This window comes from Molothrus ater, chromosome 32 (genome assembly GCF_012460135.2).
Source record: "Molothrus ater isolate BHLD 08-10-18 breed brown headed cowbird chromosome 32, BPBGC_Mater_1.1, whole genome shotgun sequence".
NCBI classification, from domain to species: domain Eukaryota; kingdom Metazoa; phylum Chordata; class Aves; order Passeriformes; family Icteridae; genus Molothrus; species Molothrus ater.
In genome coordinates, this window is record NC_071659.1 from 814,193 (window position 1) to 831,832 (window position 17,640).

General features: G+C 67.4%; 2 protein-coding genes and 1 non-coding gene across 4 annotated transcripts; 2 read left to right on the forward strand and 1 right to left on the reverse strand.

Moving 5' to 3' along the window:
• The first annotated feature begins 1,181 nt into the window (after nucleotides 1-1,181).
• Nucleotides 1,182-5,304, forward strand: SLC30A3 (solute carrier family 30 member 3). Its single transcript, XM_036405199.2, has 8 exons — nucleotides 1,182-1,313; nucleotides 2,715-2,887; nucleotides 2,956-3,102; nucleotides 3,179-3,332; nucleotides 3,750-3,948; nucleotides 4,059-4,164; nucleotides 4,460-4,594; nucleotides 4,670-5,304. Exons 1-8 carry the CDS (start codon nucleotides 1,231-1,233, stop codon nucleotides 4,813-4,815), a joined length of 1,143 nt encoding a protein of 380 aa, XP_036261092.1. The 5' UTR covers nucleotides 1,182-1,230; the 3' UTR covers nucleotides 4,816-5,304.
• Nucleotides 5,305-5,407: 103 nt separating this feature from the next.
• Nucleotides 5,408-16,453, reverse strand: GTF3C2 (general transcription factor IIIC subunit 2). 2 transcript variants are annotated; one of them, XM_054518091.1, is made up of 19 exons: nucleotides 16,276-16,453; nucleotides 15,818-16,133; nucleotides 15,200-15,292; nucleotides 14,737-15,034; nucleotides 13,836-13,930; nucleotides 13,489-13,566; nucleotides 13,152-13,250; nucleotides 11,701-11,928; nucleotides 11,369-11,480; nucleotides 11,162-11,279; nucleotides 9,173-9,204; nucleotides 8,855-8,984; nucleotides 8,192-8,336; nucleotides 7,780-7,941; nucleotides 7,258-7,345; nucleotides 7,022-7,150; nucleotides 6,718-6,849; nucleotides 6,129-6,236; nucleotides 5,408-6,010 (listed from the first exon to the last, which is right to left on the reverse strand). In XM_054518091.1, exons 1-19 carry the CDS (start codon nucleotides 16,406-16,408, stop codon nucleotides 5,807-5,809), a joined length of 2,700 nt encoding a protein of 899 aa, XP_054374066.1. In that variant the 5' UTR covers nucleotides 16,409-16,453; the 3' UTR covers nucleotides 5,408-5,806. The 2 variants fall into 2 exon arrangements, with proteins under 2 accessions (XP_054374066.1, XP_036261149.1); XM_036405256.1 differs by lacking the exon at nucleotides 15,200-15,292.
• Nucleotides 16,454-16,769: 316 nt separating this feature from the next.
• Nucleotides 16,770-16,933, forward strand: LOC118700668 (U1 spliceosomal RNA). The gene has a single exon (XR_004982323.1). It is a non-coding gene; the product is annotated as a U1 spliceosomal RNA (small nuclear RNA).
• Nucleotides 16,934-17,640: the final 707 nt, after the last annotated feature.

Genomic DNA, 17,640 nt, shown 5'->3' on the forward strand with positions numbered 1-17,640 from the left:
CCCCTTACCGAGGCCCCGCCCCGGGCGCCCCGGGAGCACCGGGGCTCACCTGCACAGCTCTCCCTGCAGGTGTCACACACACCGGGGCTCACCTGCACAGCCCTCCCTGCAGGTGTCACACACACCGGGGCTCACCTGCACAGCCCTCCCTGCAGATGATCCTCACCCCGGGGATCCCCGGGCCTTGCCCTGCCCCGGGCTCAGCAGCTGCAGCTCCCTCAGCCTCACCCGGCAGAGCCGCTCCAGCCCTGCAGCATCACAGGCTGCTCGGGGCTGTCCCCAGCCTGTCCCTGTCCCTCGTGTTCTGGGCACCCAGCACTGGGCCCGGCGCCTCGGGACGTTGTCCAGGACACGCCAAGGGTGCGTTGTTGGTTCACGGTCTGCCGGGTGTCTCCCAGGACCCCTGGAGCCTTTTCCCAGCCGGCTGTCCCTGCCTGTCCTGAGGTTGCTCCTGCCCGGTCAGGACCCGGCCCTGCCCCTGCTGACCCTCCCCAGGCTCCTGCCCCCGGCTCCGCAGCCCATCCTGAGTCTCTCCGCACCACGGAGCAGCACGGGCCGTGTCATCTGTCGCCGCGCTGGGGGGGCTCTGCCTGGCCGCAGACGGGGCTGGACTCAGCGCCAACCCCGGGGTGCGCTGGTGGTTCCTGGGCACTGAACGCCCTGCTCTGGGCTCGGCCATGCAGCCCCTGCCAGTGCAGCCCCTCCGGCTCAGCCAGCCAGCGCTCCCAGCGCTTCTCTCGGAGGATCGCAGGGGAACAGCGCCAAAATCCTTCCTGCAGCCCGGACAGACGCTGTGCCCTGCGCTCCCCTGTGCACCGGCTCCGGCATGGCACCGCGGCAGGTGATCCCCATGGTCAGGCACGATCCCCGCCGTGCCGGCTTCTCCCCAGCTCCTCTCCTGTCCTTCCCGTGCTCAGACGGATTCCAGGATCAGTTGTGTCATCACCTGCCGGGGACAGGAGGTGCGGCGGAGTCCTGTCCCCGAAGAGCTTCTCCCGCGAAAGCAGCGCCCTTACACGCAGCTCTGGTGTATTCTCCCGGAGATCCTCCGGTCCGCAGCGCCCGCACCCGCCGGGCCGCCCCCGCCCCGCGCCCGGAGCGGCGGCACCGGGGAGGGACCGCCCCACCACCCGCGCGGGGGCGGGGCCGGGGGCGGAGTCACGGCAGGGGCGGGGCTCGGCGGTGCCGGTGCCCGCGGTGCCGGTGCTCGTGGCGCCGCTCGCTCCCGGGATGGAGCCCCCGACCGGCACCGAGAGCGCCCGCCTGGTCAGCCCGCGGGGCGGCCGCGCCGACGGCAGCCTGCGCCTCAAGAGGTACCGCCGGCACCGGCACCCATTGCTCCGGCACCCATTGCTCCGGTATCCATCACCGGCACCCATCACCGGCATCCCATCGCCCCGGCACCCATCGCCCCGGTACTCATAACCGGCATCCCATCACCCCGGCACCCATCGCCCCGGCATCCCATCACCCCGGCATGCCATCACCCCGGCACCCATCACCAGCACCCATTGCTCCGGCATCCATCACCGGCACCCATCGCCCCGGTACCCATCACCCCGGCACCCATCGCCCTGGTACCCATCACCCCGGCACCCATCGCCCCGGCATCCCATCGCCGGCACCCATCACCCCGGCATCCCCACCACCGCCAGCACAACTCCATCACCAGCGCCTCCGGCACCGACGGCACTCCCATCACCGACACCCCCGACACTCCGGTCACCACCGGTACTTCCATCAGCACCGGCACACCATCGTCCCGACAATCCCATTACCGGCGCTAGCACGTCCATCACCGGCACCCCCATCACCCTGGCACCGCCACCCGCGGCACCCCATCACCTCCCAGGCTCCCCGGCAATTCCTCGCACCGTCACCTCCATAATCTCCCGCATCTGCAACCCTCGGTCCTCCCGCACCCGCTCGCCCATCATCCCCGGCACCTCCATCGCCCCCATCGCCCTCGGCTCCTCCGGCACCCGCAAACCCCCGGCACGTCGCGCAACTCCCACCCCGCACCGCCGACACCGGCACCCCCGGCACGTCCCTCCCCGCCCGCCCCCCTGCCTTCATCCATCCGAGCGGACACCGGCACCTCCGCAGTCCCCGCGCCAGCCCTCTGCTAGTCCGCCGCTTGCACCGTCACCCCGCCACCGGCACGCTCAGCCCGCCGCCGGCACCTCCGCTCAAGCGGAACCAGCCCCGCCGTGCGCCAGCCTCGCTCCCCCCTCGGGTGTCTGTCCCGCACTTATCGGCGCCCAAACGTCACCCACGCACACCGGTACCATCCATCCATCCATCACCGCCCACATCGGTGCCGTTCATCCATTAGCCCCCGTCCCGGTGGGCTGCCCCTTCCCGCTCCCGCACTGCTGCCCCACGCACCGGCACCCCGGCCCCCGCCGCCCCTTCCCGCGCCCCACGTCTCCGCACCGCTGGCCCGTCCCTCAGCCTGGCCCCGGGCTCAACACCTCGCTCCCACCCGCACCTCCCCGCGGTACCCGCCCCACTCCCGTCTTCGGCTCCGGCGGGAGCCCCGTGCCACCGCCCGCTGCTGCTGCCGCCGGTCCCGTGCCTGCTCGTCCCGCTGGGAGGTGGGGGTTCCGCCGGTGCCCCGCCTGGCCGCATGCCAGGGAGCAGCAGCAGGACCCTCGGGGGCTCTGGGCAGGAGCCCCCGAGCCGGCGTTGCCGGCAGTGACCCCCGCCCCCAGTCTCTTCACAGGCTCTGGAGACCCCTCAGCACCGGCGGCCCCCCCGGCTCCAGATCCGCGCTGCCGCTGCAGCCCCCCGACCCCCAGCCGCGGGCAGGGCGGGCTCCAGGCCCGCCGGCAGCTGAGCGTCGCCTGCGCCGTCTGCTGCCTCTTCATGGTCGGGGAGGTGATAGGTAACGCGGCGGGCCGGGGCGCGGGGCTGCGGGCTCGGCGCGGGGTGCCAGCTGCTCTGTGCCCGCAGGCGGCTACCTGGCACACAGCCTGGCCATCATGACGGATGCAGCCCACCTGCTGACGGACGTGGGCAGCATGTCCGTCAGCCTCTTCTCCCTCTGGGTCTCCAGCCGCCCGCCCACCAAGACCATGACCTTCGGCTGGCACCGCTCAGGTGAGCTGAGGGGCACGGCCCTGCGGGCTCCAGGGCCCCCACGGCCGGGTTGGTGCTGATGGGTCTCACCCCACAGAGACGCTGGGTGCGCTGGCCTCTGTCCTCTCTATCTGGGTTGTGACCGCAGCCCTGGTCTACCTGGCAGCCGCCCGCATCATCAGCAACGACTACGAGATCGAGGCACGAGCCATGCTGGCCACATCTGCCTGTGCCGTTGGTGTCAATCTGGTGTACGTTCTACATGTGCACCCATGGTCCCCATCAGCCTGAGTCCTGTCCTCCTGTGCCCCTGGAACCCCAAATGTGCCCCCAGGTCACTTTGTGTTCCCATGCACCAGCCTTGTGTCCCCAGGCGCTGCCACCCCCACTTCCCTGTCCCCCACATTTTCAGGGCTTCCAGTCCATGTGCCCACGTCCCCATTCCCACACTCCCTGGTCCCCCAAGCAGCACCTCCCAAGCCCTGTCACAAGCCCCAGGACCAAACCCCTGCCCTGTTCCTGCACACCTTCCAGCCCTGCTGCAGCTCCAGTCCCACTTCTCCCACTGTCCCCAGCCCCAGGTGTGACTGCCTGTGCCCCCTTTGCCCAAGCAGGGCCCCCACACATGCCCTGTCAGTGTGGCACTGAGCCAGCCCTGCTCCTTCCAGCATGGCCTACATCCTGCACCAGTCCCCTGCTGGCCACGGCCATGGCCCGGGGGCCTACGAGCAGCTGGAGAGCTCCGTGTCCTGCCAGCCCAGCCCCCTGCCCGGCAGCACCAGCGTGCGGGCAGCCTTCATCCACGTGGTGGGTGACCTGCTGCAGAGCGTCAGCGTCCTCGTGGCTGCCACCATCATCTACTTCAAGGTGCCCAGGCTGGGCCGCCCCAGTGCCGCCCGTGGGAGCAGCTGTCCTGGTGCCACGCGGGGTGCCACGTGGGCTCTGCCCCCAGCCTCACAGAGACCCCCTCTCTGCAGCCCCAGTGCAAGATTGCAGACCCCATCAGCACCCTCTTCTTCTCCGTCTTCGTCCTTGGCTCCACCATCACCATCCTCAGAGATGTCTTCATGGTCCTCATGGAAGGTGAGCAGTGGGTGAGACCCAGGCACAGGGTGGGCACAGGAGCTCCTGGAGCTCCGTCTGCCGCAGCACTTTGCCATGAGGCAGCTCCCCTCCTCTGTGCCTCCCCTGCCTCCCCTGAACCCCCCCAGTTCCTGCTCTCCAGCGCAGCCAGGTGCATTGGCCCCAGGGTGAGGCCTGTCTCACCCCAAAGCCGCCCTGCCCAGCCTGGCTGCCCTGGGGAAGCCCCCAGCCTCAGCCAGGTGGGTGCCGTGTCTGGGGGCCGAGGGTGGCCCGTGTGACCAGGGGGTGCTGGCAGGGGCTCCACGGGGGCTGCAGTTCGATGCGGTGAAGGAGGCGCTGCTGGGGGCCCGCGGCGTGCGGGGTGTCCATGACCTGCACCTCTGGGCACTGACACCGAACCACGCCGCCGTGTCGGTGCACGTGGCCGTGGGTGAGTGACCTGCACGGGGGTGGCCGGGGTCCCACAGGCCGTGCCAGGAACGAGCCCCTGCCCTGCTGCTCCTAGATGCCGGTGCTGACACGGAGATGGTGCTGCAGGAGGTCACCGCCCGGCTCCAGAGCAGGTTTGGCTTTGCCTTGTGCACGGTACAGGTGGAGCAGCACCAGGAGGAGTCAGCAGGCTGTCCCCACTGCCAGGACCCCCAAACCTGAGACCCCCACCTGCTGCTACATTGGGCCCGATGTGGCCCTGGCCCCAGCTCCTTGTGCTAGAGCAGGGCAGTGCTTGAGATCCCATCTCTCCTCTACCCACCCCACTGCTGCGGAGCCCTGGGGTGGGACAGTGACTCCAGTGTGGTGTCCTGGGGGGACAGACACACGGCCTGGCCTGTGGAGCACAGGGGCTCCCTGGAATCTTCCACTCCCTGCTGTGCCACAGCTCCTGAGGAGGTGGAATCCTGCCCCACCACCCGGTCCCCAGGGAGCCTGTCTGTCCTGGCAGGAAGGGACATCCCCCATGGGGGACCTCAGACCTGGCCTCGGCCCCAGCCCCCCATGCTGCTGCCTGGGCTCCATCTGAACCCTCCTGTGCCTGGCCCTGACCCATTCCCTCTGCTGAGTCGTGCCTGTGCCCCTGGTGTCCATCTGTCCATCTGTGCCAGCAGCGGTGCCAACGCTGCCAATAAATGTGTTGGAGCAGCAGCAGCAGTGCAGTAGACACAGAGGGGCAAGGGGAGGGAAATGGTGGGCCCCTACAGCCACAGCTACCAGCCACACCTGCCTAGGTGCCAGTACCACCACAGCCTTACAAAATCAACCACGTTTATTCTGCACAGCTGAACACCAGCTCAATGTGAGCGACTCCACGGCTCCACCCCGCCCTCAGGCACTCACTGGGCATGGAGGCGAGCACAAGCACAGCTCCACGCTGGTGGAGCCCACGGGGCTTCCACAGGGTCACACCCACAGCTCAGCCCTGGCCACGCCAAGTCCCACCACCCCTGCCCAGCTCAGACCAAACGGTGCAGACAGACCCTTCCAGGCCCAGAGCATGAGGACGAGTGTCCAGAGCATCCCAGGGAATGGCTGGGAGCAGCTGTCCCCCTGCAGCAGACATCAGGAAAGCAGCACCGAGAGGGCCCACAGCCCCATGCCAGCACAGCTGGCCCAGCCCCAAGCCCTGCCCAGGTGAGGCACTGACACCCTACTCCCCTGGCAGCAGGGAGGGCTCAGGGGGGCCAGGGCTGCTGGGTGTGTCCCCATAGAGGACGCTGAAGCGGGCCTGGCACTCTGGGAGCAGCTGGTGGCCCACGGAGGCCAGCCCTGCCAGGCAGTGTGCCCGCACAATGCCCGCCTGCCCGCCCGACACCAGCCAGCCCTGCGAGTCCAGGTTGGGGCTGAAGCGCACCTGTGGGAGAGAGGAGCCCCTAAGGGACAGGGCTGGGTGCTGGGACTCGGCCCCAGAGCAGAGCAGAGCAGAGCAGAGCCACCTGAGCGCAGGGCTGGGGCTCACGTGGCACACCCACCTTGTGGAGGGCCTCCAGCTGCAGGCGGTCGAGGCTCAGCTCTGCCTTCAGCTCCTGCACGTGCATGCGCCGCATGGGCTCCCGGCTCGGGAAGTTCTGGAAGCTGCGCTGCAAATGGAGGCACCACCTTGGGCTGCGGGCCCAGGGCAGGAGCAGCGCATGCACCACGACCTCAGCCCTGCCCCAGCAGCATCTGCCAGCCCTGCCACCCCCCTGCCCAGCCACAGCCCCCCAGCCCTGCTCAGGGTCAGACCCTGCCACCCCCTGCCCAGCCACAGCTCCACCATTCCTGCTCGGGGTCAGACCCTGCCATCCCCCTGCCCAGCCACAGCCCCACCATTCCTGCTCATGGTCACACCCTGCCATCTCCTGCCCAGCCACAGCCCCACCATTCCTGCTCGGGGTCAGACCCTGCCACCCCCTGCCCAGCCACAGCCCCACCATTCCTGCTCATGGTCACACCCTGCCATCTCCTGCCCAGCCACAGCCCCCCAGCCCTGCTCGGGGTCAGACCCTGCCATCTCCTGCCCAGCCACATCCCCACCATTCCTGCTTGGGGTCACACCCTGGCTGTCCCAGCCTCTCGTACCAGGTCGGTGTCCTGGAAGCGGAGGTAGCTCCTGGCTGCCATCTCGCTGTAGCGATGGGTCCTGGGCAGGGCCTGCTCGCTGCCCTCGGGCCCCTCAGGGCTGCACGGCAGCAGGTCAGCTTTGTACACGGGCTGTGGGGGAGAGGCAGCTCAGGGGAGGGCGGGCACAGATCCTGCTGCTCCTCTGCAGACAGGCACCACCAGGCACCAATGGGATGGGGGCCCAGGACATTTCTCCTGTGGTCCCCTGCCCCTGCTGGCCCTGTGCGCTGGGCTGGGCCCCCCAGGAGCGATGGTCTCTTACAAATCTGCGGTCTGAGGAGCGCTTGATGTTGAGGGGGTTGACAGCCAGGTCAGGCAACACCGCTGCCACCAGCTCGCCGGTGATGTCACCCGCAGCCACCGTGTTCAACCAGTCCGAGCCAGAGATGCTCTGCAGGGACAGAGGGCTGGAGGGCACGGGGCTCCCACCACAAGCCCTGGGCCCCAGCTGGCTCTGAGCTGGCCACTGGGACAGAGTGGCCCTGCCCTGGCCCTTACCCACACGGTGCCCTTGCGAGGGGCCACAAAATAGGCCTTGAAGCCCAGGTACCCGGCGTCGATGTAGTGGATCCCACAGAGCCCATACCTGTGGTGGAAGGCACAGAATGAGGCCTGGGGCGCCTAACTCTGCTGTCACCAGGGATGTGAGAGCCAGGCACAGCCACCTCCCCACAGAACTGGCCCACGGTGAGGGGGCTGTTCCTGCTCCAGCAGCACGGCACAGAGTCCAGAGCAAGCACAGGCAAGGCAGCTCCCAGAGGCCAAGGACTCACTGAGTTCCCAAACCCCTTTAGCAGCACACCTCTTGGCCAGTCCAGGGGTAGGCCATGCCCTGGCCCACCCTGCCTCTGCCTCAGGGTGGCATGGCAGAGGGGATGCCACACTTTGCTGCTGCGGTGTGACACAAGCAGAGCCTGCCCCTGCCATGGCGCAGCTGCACAGTCCCAGGGAGGGGGAAGCCAGAGGGGCCCCAGGGAAGCTGGACCAGGCCAGGCAGCAGGTCTGGCCCCCAGCACTCACGGGGCGTAGCAGTTGTCCTGGGCCACGGTGATGCCGTTGTAGGGCAGCAGCCAGGCCACCTCGGTGCTCAGGAAGCGCTTGATGCTGTTGATGGGCTCGTAGAGCCGCCGCAGGTCCCAGAACTTGATCTTGCGGTCGCTGCCCACCGTCACCAGGAAATTGCTGAGAAGCAGCAGAAAGGCAGCACTGAGAGCCCGGCACGGAGCCATGCCCTGGCCCAGCACAGGGCCCAGGTGGCCCCAGCCTTGCAGTGGCTCCACTGCCCTCCCCCTGGAAAGCCCAACCCAACCCCTCTGGTGCTGCAGAGAGGACCATTGGCACCACAGCCTCTCAAGCCCTTCTGCACAAAAGAGCTTCTTCTGCAGGAGGAAGCTCCTCTCCTGGCAGCACCTGTGGCTGCTCCTGCCCTCACCTGTCAGCCTTGCACCACTCAATGCTCCGGACTGCCTGGTCATGGGCCAGGAAGCACCGGAAAGGGTAGAGCTTGAGGGAGGCGTCCGGCTGGTGCACGCACTGCAGCAGGGATTTGGTGAGCAGGTTCCACACTGCCACGGTGCCTGTGGAAAGACTTGTGTCCATGAGGCACTGACAACGGCACAGGTGCTTCAGCAGGGGACCAGCAGCAGCACAGGCAGGGCTGTGGGAGCTGCACAGCACAGCAGCCAGGCTGGAGCTGGGGCTGTGGCTGAGAGCGGGACAGGGCACAGGCAGGACACAGCAGCAGCACAAGCAGGGCCACAGGGGCCAGGCTGGAGCTGGGACTCCAAGCAGACAGCATGGTAGCAGGTCCTGGCAACACAGCACAGAGCTGTGGATCACTGCAAGCCCAGCAGAAAATTCCACCCAGGCAAGTTCAACAGATGTGGACAAGCCCAGAGCCACAGACAGGGATGATCAGTGACCAGCCTGAAGGTATGTCAGAATGACAACAGCCAGCCCAGAGAAGCCTCCCCCTGAGCCAGGGCTGGGCAGAGGTTCCAGCACCAGCTGAGGCTGAGCAGCTGAGGCTGCAGTGCCTCTGCCAGGGCGAGGGCTGCTCCCCCAGTGCTGCTGCAGGGCACAGAAAGAGACTCACCGTCATAAAACCCTGCTGCCAGGTGATGGTGGGGCTTGGAAGGCATCCAGGAGAGACTGAGGCACTGCCCACACTCAGATGCATGACCTGCCTGGACGGAGCCCACCTGAAGCGTGGTGATGCACTGCACCTGCGGGCCAAGGGAGAGCCCTGGGTCACAGCCCTGCACGGTGCCACCCGTGCCCCAAGGCCTGGGGTGGGCACGGCACTGCCGTGCTCTGCCCCTCCAACACTCCTTTGCTCCCCAGGCTCTGCCACCTGCACGCTGGGGGCTTGCTGGGGAACCCGACAGGGATCACCATGGCAGGGAACACTGACCTTGCAGATAAGGTGCTTGTGGAGGGACCCATCTAGAAGAGAGCAGAAGGGGGTCAGGGCAGGCTTTGGCTGTCCTGGGAGCTCCCTGCCTGGAGTCTGGACTGCAGCTCCTCACGGCCCTGGCCAGGGCTCCCAGTCCCTGTCCCACCATTCCCCAGAGCAGTGACCCCAGCACAGCAGGAGCTGAAGCACAGGGAGGAGCAAACAGGTGGCACAGGGCCCCCAGGAGCCAGGCCTGCCTCTGTGCTGGAGGCAGCAGCCCCTGAAACACTCTGCAGGGAGAGATGATGGGCGCCTGCCCCACCATGGCCAGCACCAAGGCTGAGGTGACACGGTGACACAAGGGGGCCAGACCTGACTCTGAGCACTGCAGGGAGGCAGGGAGCAGCTGTGCAGGCTATCTGCTCCATGGCTGACAGGACTGGAGCAGCCTGGCAGCACTCCAGGGCAGGGCAGGCTGCAGAGACCCAACACCCAACAGCTCAGGGCAGGATACCCACAGGAGCACCACGCACCAGCTCTGTCTACCAGAGAATCCTCCCCGCAGCAAGAGGGGAGCTGTGGGGACCTGTCCCACATCCATCGGACCTGGGGTCCCTGACCCCCAGTGTGAGGCTGTCCCCCAGCACAGTGACAGGCACGTCACAGCCTGTCATGGGGGGAGACATGGAGAAGCTGTGCATCCTCCTGGCCACAGCTGTGAGGATGCAGTGCCAACCCCAGCTCTGCCAGGCAGGAACACAGGGATGGGGTCCCCAGTGCCCCAGGGACAGCACAGGGATGGAGGCCCCCAGTGCCTCAGCACAGTTTGGGAGCTCCCAGCAGAGCCTGTCAGCACAGCCTGGCGCTGCTGCTGCGGCTGGAGAGCAGCTCCAGCCCAGCCCTGAGCACAAGGACTGTGTGTGCAGCCGCAGCCAATGATGGGGGGCCCTTCACGACGTGCCCCAGGGGCTGTGGCAGCGCCTGGCACCTGCAGCAGCGCGAGCACAGCCAGCTCGGGGGAGCATGGGGGGCACAGCCAGCTCGGGGGGGCATGGGGGGCACAGGGAGCCATTCCCCACTGCCAGGAGGGAGGGCTGTGTGCTGGCCACGGCTCAGTGCCCACCGCCAGCTTGGGGGGGCACAGGGAGCCATTCCCCACTGCCAGGAGGGAGGGCTGTGTGCTGGCCACGGCTCAGTGCCCACCGCCAGCTTGGGGGGGCACAGGGAGCCATTCCCCACTGCCAGGGGGGAGGGCTGTGTGCTGGTCATGGCTCAGTGCCCACCGCCAGCACGCGCCGGCCATCAATCCCGCTCAGCCCGGCACAGCCATTACAGGCACCATTAGCCTGAGCTGGCTCAGCTCTCCCTGTCCTGTCCTCACACATGGAGCAGACTGGAGGGAGCAGCTCTGGCAGCAGGGAGATGGGGAATGGCTGGGGACACACTTTGTGACTGCACTGCCACACCCTGCAGCCCGCTGTGGCCACAGTGATGCTGCTGAGAGCCCCCTCCCAGCGCCCAGCTCCCAGGGGCTGCCCGCACTGAGCTACATCCCAGCCAGGCTGCTGCAGTGTCCCTGAGACAGAACCAGAGCAGCACTCGGCACGTGGCCTCCTCTCACACAGGCTGTGGGCCCTTCTGGATGAGCCCCAGGTAAGGCTGGAGCCCTCCTCCCCTGGAATTCCACAATGGAATTATGGAAGCTGCTTGAAGCAAGGCTTTGGCACTGGGGCTTGGATCTCTGGGCACAAGGGTACTCAAAGCAGACCCCCAGCACCAAAAAGCAGCCTGGGATCCCACACTATCCCTGTGGCAGATGCCAGGCTGGGGGCAGCAGGGCCCCCATTCCCCACCATGCAGCTCCCAGGCTGGGCACAGCCCTGCTGGCAGCTCCCCAGCACAGCAGGCTCCTAGGGACAGAGGCGCCCAGCCCGGGGCTGGCAGTCCCACCCTGGCACGGGTGGAGGAGGGCCAGGACGCCCTGCTCGGCGGTGTGGCTCTTCCTACCTTTTACCTGGGTTGCCTTGGCGTGGTGCAGGGCCTCGGGGTGCGGCAGGGCGTACACCACCACCCTGCCGTCCGAGAAGGCAGCGGCCAGCAGGCCCAGCCGGCTCATCTCGGGGTGCTGGGGATGGACAGATGGGCTCAGACATGGATGGGGGCACCTCCCAGGACCCTCGGGGAGCCCAGGGGCAGCCCCTGAGCAGCACTCACCATGCGGGCTGCAGTGGGCGGCTCCCAGGCACCGCTGGGGCAGAACTTCATGTCCCACACACAGCCATGGTCAGCAGCGATGGCATAAGCCAGCCTGGCCTTGCTGGGAGAGCTGTGGGTGTGAGTTTGGCCGTGAGTAACATGGCAGCTGGTGCCCAGCAGCTCCAATACACTCCAGGGTACACCACCAGCAGCAGAGCTGGCCAGCAGCACAGCCTCCTCGGGGCTCAGGCTGGGGCTGGTGGCTCTGGAGAGGCCAAGCCTCACCACCCACACAGCCATGGAGGGACACAAGATCGAGGCAGGGCCCAGCCCCAGGCCTGGCCACTCACCCCTGCTCTGTCTGCAGCGTGCCCAGGTCCCAGAGCTGCAGGAGGGCAGGGCCTGAGTGAAGCCCAGACACACTGTGGGTCTCCTCCATGCTCCTGTGGCAGGACACGGCCACGAACTGCGGGGCTGCGGAGCCCTCCGGGGTCGGGCACCACGCCATGGCCCACACCGGGCCGCCCACGAAGAATGAGACATCCCGGCGCTCCGGGTGGGGCTGCAGAGAGCTGAACCTGGGGGGCACAGGGGTGAGGGCTTCTGAGAGCTGGGCCAGGGGCTGGCGGCACCCCAGGGTGCCCAACCCATGGGTGCAGCCCTGGGGTAACCCCTGGTCCAGACAGGCCTGGGGACACCTGACAGCCACTGTCCCTCTGGGCCTGGGGACACCCTGACCCTAACCCTGACAGCCACCATCCCTCTAGGCCTGGGGACACCCTGACCCTAACCCTGACAGCCACCATCCCTCTAGGCCTGGGGACACCCTGACAGCCACTGTCCCTCTGGGCCTGGGGACACCCTGACAGCCACCATCCCTCTAGGCCTGGGGACACCTGACAGCCACCATCCCTCTAGGCCTGGGGACACCCTGACAGCCACTGTCCCTCTAGGCCTGGGGACACCCTGACAGCCACTGTCCCTCTAGGCCTGGGGACACCCTGACAGCCACTGTCCCTCTGGGCCTGGGGACACCCTGACAGCCACTGTCCCTCTAGGCCTGGGGACACCCTGACAGCCACTGTCCCTCTGGGCCTGGGGACACCCTGACAGCCACCATCCCTCTAGGCCTGGGGACACCTGACAGCCACCATCCCTCTAGGCCTGGGGACACCCTGACAGCCACCATCCCTCTAGGCCTGGGACACCCTGACAGCCACTGTCCCTCTGGGCCTGGGACACCCTGACAGCCACCATCCCTCTAGGCCTGGGGACACCCTGACAGCCACCATCCCTCTAGGCCTGGGGACACCTGACAGCCACTGTCCCTCTGGGCCTGGGACACCCTGACAGCCACCGTCCCTCTGGGCCTGGGGACACCCTGACCCTAACCCTGACAGCCAGCATCCCTCTGGCCCTAGGGACACCCTGACAGCCACTGTCCCTCTAGGCCTGGGGACACCCTGACAGCCACTGTCCCTCTGGGCCTGGGGACACCTGACAGCCACTGTCCCTCTAGGCCTGGGGACACCCTGACAGCCACTGTCCCTCTAGGCCTGGGGACACCTGACAGCCACCATCCCTCTGGGCCTGGGGACACCCTGACAGCCACTGTCCCTCTAGGCCTGGGGACACCTGACAGCCACTGTCCCTCTAGGCCTGGGGACACCCTGACAGCCACTGTCCCTCTGGGCCTGGGGACACCCTGACCCTAACCCTGACAGCCACCATCCCTCTGGGCCTGGGGACACCCTGACAGGCCACAAGCAGCCTGCTGTCCTGGGGACACCCCATCACACACCTGTTCAGCCTGTACAAGGCACCATCGTCCTTGATGCCCTCGCGCTGGATGGAGAAGAGGGGAGACTTCTCCTCTGCGGGCAGGTACGGGGCAGCCTCGCTGTGCAGGCACAAGTGAGAGCAGCTCTCCCACCCCTCCCCAACCACCCCAGCACCATCCCAGCCCCCACACAGGCCCCATTGCCCGCCGTGTTCCTCCACAGCCAAACCCAGGAGACCCCCAAAGCCCACAGCAGACACACAGAGGGGTGTGGGAGGACACGCCACCCATCCCCTTGCTCACCCCAGCCACTGCTGGGACCTGCCCCACTTTTCCTTTGGCCCTGCTCCCAGGGTACCTGTCAGAGAGACACGTCCACCTGTGTGCCACTGGGATCCAGTCAGGGAACTCCCACTGCGAGTGCTTCTGCTCCCGCCTGCAGGGCACGCCAGAGCTCAGCCATGGCCCTGCATGGGCATGTCCAGCACCCTCCTCACAGCCCTCCCCCCCTGCCTGCATGCTGTGGCACAGCCTCCCCTTCTGCAGCACAGCCCCTGCCCTTGGCAGCCCTCCCACCCCAGCAGAACAGTGACATTCCCGAGGCACGTGCTCCTTCAGCCTTGCACCTGTGCCAGTGGTGGCACCAGGACACACCCACTGCCCCTGCAGCCCCCTGAGCCTCGAGCACCCCGAGTTCCCACTCACAGGCTGCAGGTAAGGCTGGAGCTCTTCTCCACTGGGGCCATGATGGAGTTGTGGAAGCCATTGGGGGCGAGGCCTCGGCACTGGGGCTTGGATCTCTGGGCACAAGAGCAGACTCAGAGCAGGCCCTGAGCCCTGGGGGACCACCTGTCCCAGAGGGAACCACCACAGCCCCCGAGAACAGAGCCCTCCCCAGCCACTGTCAGCACTGGGCTGCAGACACACAGCCCCTGGGGGAACTCCCAGGAGGCCAGGACCCCTCAGGACCTGCCTCCACCTCCCCCTGCTCCAGCAGGAGTGCAGGCCCTGCTCCCTCTCCCAGAGCTCCTGTCCCGGCTCCCACCACCTGGGGCTGCCACTGGCCCTGTGCCTCCCCATGTGCCACCCTGTCCCTGGCAGCAGGGACCCTGTGGGACAGCAGGGCCATCTGGAGCTGTGGGTGCAGGGACAAACAGGGACCCTGTGGGACAGCAGGGCCATTGGAGCTGTGGGTGCAGGGACAAACAGGGACCCTGTGGGACAGCAGGGCCATTGCAGCTGTGGGTGCAGGGACAAACAGGGACCCTGTGGGACAGCAGGGCCATTGCAGCTGTGGGTGGAGGGACAAACAGGGACCCTGTGGGACAGCAGGGCCACCTGGAGCTGTGGGTGCAGGGACAAACAGGGACCCTGTGGGACAGCAGGGCCATTGCAGCTGCGGGTGCAGGGACAAACAGGGACCCTGTGGGACAGCAGGGCCATTGGAGCTGTGGGTGCAGGGACAAACAGGGACCCTGTGGGACAGCAGGGCCATTGCAGCTGCGGGTGCAGGGACAAACAGGGACCCTGTGGGACAGCAGGGCCATTGCAGCTGTGGGTGCAGGGACAAACAGGGACCGAGGCAGAGCCCCAGCCCTGCCCTCACCCCTGTGGCCGCCGTCCTCCCGCCATGCCCTCGGGGTGTCTCCAGGTCTGGCTCTGATGCCTCGCTGTTGAGCGTGTCGCTGCCCTCCTCCTCCTCCTCCTCCTCCTCCTCTGCCTGCAGCACCTCCTGCGAGGGCACGAAGTCAGCGTCCCGGGCGGGGTCGTCGCTGTCCGTGTCCTCCTCCCTCCTCCTCCTCCTGCGGCGCTTGCTCTGGCCGCGCTCGGGCTCCTTGGTGGGAGCAGGGGGCTGGCACGCCGGCATCAGCTCCTCGGCCAGCTCCTGCAGGTACAGCAGGGCCCTGCAAGGCCAGGGCAGCGCCTGCAGGTGAGCACAGCACGGCACGGCACGGTGGGCCAGCCCTGCCTCCCTCCCTCCCCCAGGCCGTGCTCGGAGCAATGAGCTGAGCCTGAGCACCAGCCTCCCCCACCCTGAACTCCCTGCAGCTCGCCCTGCTACCACCAACAATTCCTCCTGCTCTGTCAGGAAGCAAGGAAATTCCTCCTGCCACAGGCAGCTGCTGCGCCCTGTCAGGGGCTCCTGGATCCAAACACATTCCCTAAAGTGGGAAAGGATTGGTCTGTGAGGAATCAGTACATCCCACCAGCAGGGGACAAAGTCCTGCAGGGCAGACACTGAGACCCTCTGGGGACACAGATTCCATCCAAGAATCATGAAATCAGGGAATGGTTTGGGGTGGGAGACATCCTAAAGCTCATCCAGTTCCACCGCCTGCCATGGGCTGGGACACCTTCCACGAGCCCAGGCTGCTCCAAGGCCCATCCAACATGGCCTTGAACACTTCCAGGGATGGGGCAGCCACAGCTTCTTCGGACAGCCTGTGCCAAGGCCTGCCCACCCCCAAAGGGAGGGATTTATTCCCAAAATCCCACCTAACCCTCGCAGTGGGAAGCCATTCCCTGTGTTCTGTCCCTACAGCCCTTGTCCATAGGCCGCTCCAACTTTTCTGTGCCCCTGTAAGAGGCTCTGAGGTCTTCCTGGAGCCTTTTCTTATCCTGCCTGAACTATTCCCGCTCTCTCACGTGTCTCTAGAGCACGGTACTCCCGGGCCACCCCCACTTACACTTTGGCCGCCCTCCTCTTGGGCCGCCCGCCCCGCGGGCTCTCGGGGCCGTTCCCGTCCTCGCCGGTGCCCAGCGCCTTCTCCGCCCGGAGGGGCTCCGGTGCCCGGGACAGCTCCAGCAGCAGCACCTCGGCCTTGCCCTTCCTGCCGCGCCGCCCGCCAGCCCGCGGCGCCGCCACTGCCCCGTTGGCGGAGCTCTCGCCGGGCCCCTCCGCCGCGCCGTCGGGACTGGCTCGGGGCCGCCCCGGTTTCCTCGGGGATTTGGCGGCTGCTGCTCCATCCTCACCGTCCAGAGCTCCCGCCGGCAGCTCCTCCCCTGCTCCAAAACACCGCGGTTAGCGCCAGCACGCAGCAAAGCCCCTCGGCACGACTCGGTGTCCCGCAGCACCGGGCACGGCGGCACCCCCTCGCACCCCGGGGAGCGCTCCCGCCTCGCTCCGCCCCCCCTTGGTACATACGGAGCGCTCTCTGCTCAACCTCCCGCTCCCCACTACGGCTCCGGCTCCGCCCGGCAGAACCCGATCGTCGTCCCGGCCTCTCCCGGCCGCTCCGCTCCCGGCACGGCGGCCCGCGGGCGGCGCTTGACGCCATCGGGGCTCCCAGAGCCGCCGCCCGGTGCGCGCCGCGCCGCCAGCACCGAACCGGAACCGGTGACGGCCAATTGATGACATCAAAAGGACGCGACGAGTGTGAGGTGGGCCGGGCCATTAACCGGCCCTTACGGGGCGCGTTCATGCAAATTTCGCCCCGCCGCGCGGCATGCCGGGCCCGAGCCCGCGCCGAGCCCGCGCTGTCCTGGCGCGTCCGCGGGCTTTGCGCGGGCCGGACCGTGCCGGACCGTGCGGGCCGGGCCGCAGCGCGGGGCCGGGCGGTATCGGGGCCAGGCCGGGGCCGGGCGTGTCCTATCGGGCGTGCGGCGGGCGCCGGAAGCGGGCGGTGGGGGAGTTCGAGCATACTTACCTGGCAGGGGAGACACCATGATCAGGCAGGTGGTTTTCCCAGGGCGAGGCTCATCCCTTGCACTCCGGGTGTGCTGACCCCTGCGATTTCCCCAAATGCGGGAAACTCGACTGCATAATTTGTGGTAGTGGGGGACTGCGTTCGCGCTCTCCCCTGGTCATGCTGTAAATGACAGAATTAAGCAATGTAATACTTGTGGGGCGTGCATTCTGTACTCTCGCTGATCCTCGAGGTCCAGCGGAGCCTAAAGCGTTGGGCGGGCGCTGTAGCCGTGAGTGGTGGCAGGGCAGTGTACACCCGGCACTGCATCGAGGATGGGGTGATGGACACGGGAGCCACGGGACCCGGGGGTGTGCAGGAGGCGACCCGCGAGGGGTCTGGGATTCCCCAGCAGGACGGGAAAGCAGCGAGGGCGGTCCGGTCGTGCTCTCGGTGTGCGGCTCGAGGATAGCCGTGGGTTCAGGGGCATCCCACGGCGCACTCTCCACAGGTCGTGCCGGTGCCCGGGAGACATATCCCATTCCATGCAGTACTTGGCAGCAGATCCCTAAAGGGGGCTCGCTCATGGACTGCTACCATCGAAGGCGGGATGATCCCGGCCTGTCCCACGCCGTGTCTGCAGGAGCAGGGAATCACCCCAGTGAAAGGGGTCCTCGCCGGGAACGGGGTGCTGCTCGGTGAGCACTGTGTGGGTCACACCCGGCCGAGTCCGCGAGTTCAGCCGGACTTACAGAGAGCGGGAATTTGGCGCGCCCCGAGTCGGACCAAGTCTCTGCCCCTGTCCGTCCCTCCCGCGAGGTCGGAGGGCTGGCCGGGACGCTAACCCGAGTCCTGCCGTCCCACCGAGCGCGCAGTCGGGCCGG

What these genes read in the sequence shown, in the direction of transcription:
- SLC30A3 (XM_036405199.2), top strand. Translation starts at nt 1,231, where the DNA reads ATGGAGCCCCCGACCGGCACCGAGAGCGCCCGCCTGGTCAGCCCGCGG. An exon ending in CATGGTCGGGGAGGTGATAG is followed by an intron (nt 2,888 to 2,955) that starts GTAACGCGGCGG and finishes CTGTGCCCGCAG; the next exon opens with GCGGCTACCTGGCACACAGC. An exon ending in GCCGTTGGTGTCAATCTGGT is followed by an intron (nt 3,333 to 3,749) that starts GTACGTTCTACA and finishes TGCTCCTTCCAG; the next exon opens with CATGGCCTACATCCTGCACC.
- GTF3C2 (XM_054518091.1), bottom strand. Translation starts at nt 16,408, where the DNA reads ATGGCGTCAAGCGCCGCCCGCGGGCCGCCGTGCCGGGAGCGGAGCGGC. An exon ending in GGTTGAGCAGAGAGCGCTCC is followed by an intron (nt 16,134 to 16,275) that starts GTATGTACCAAG and finishes GTTTTGGAGCAG; the next exon opens with GGGAGGAGCTGCCGGCGGGA. An exon ending in CAGGACAACTGCTACGCCCC is followed by an intron (nt 7,346 to 7,779) that starts GTGAGTGCTGGG and finishes CTTCCACCACAG; the next exon opens with GTATGGGCTCTGTGGGATCC.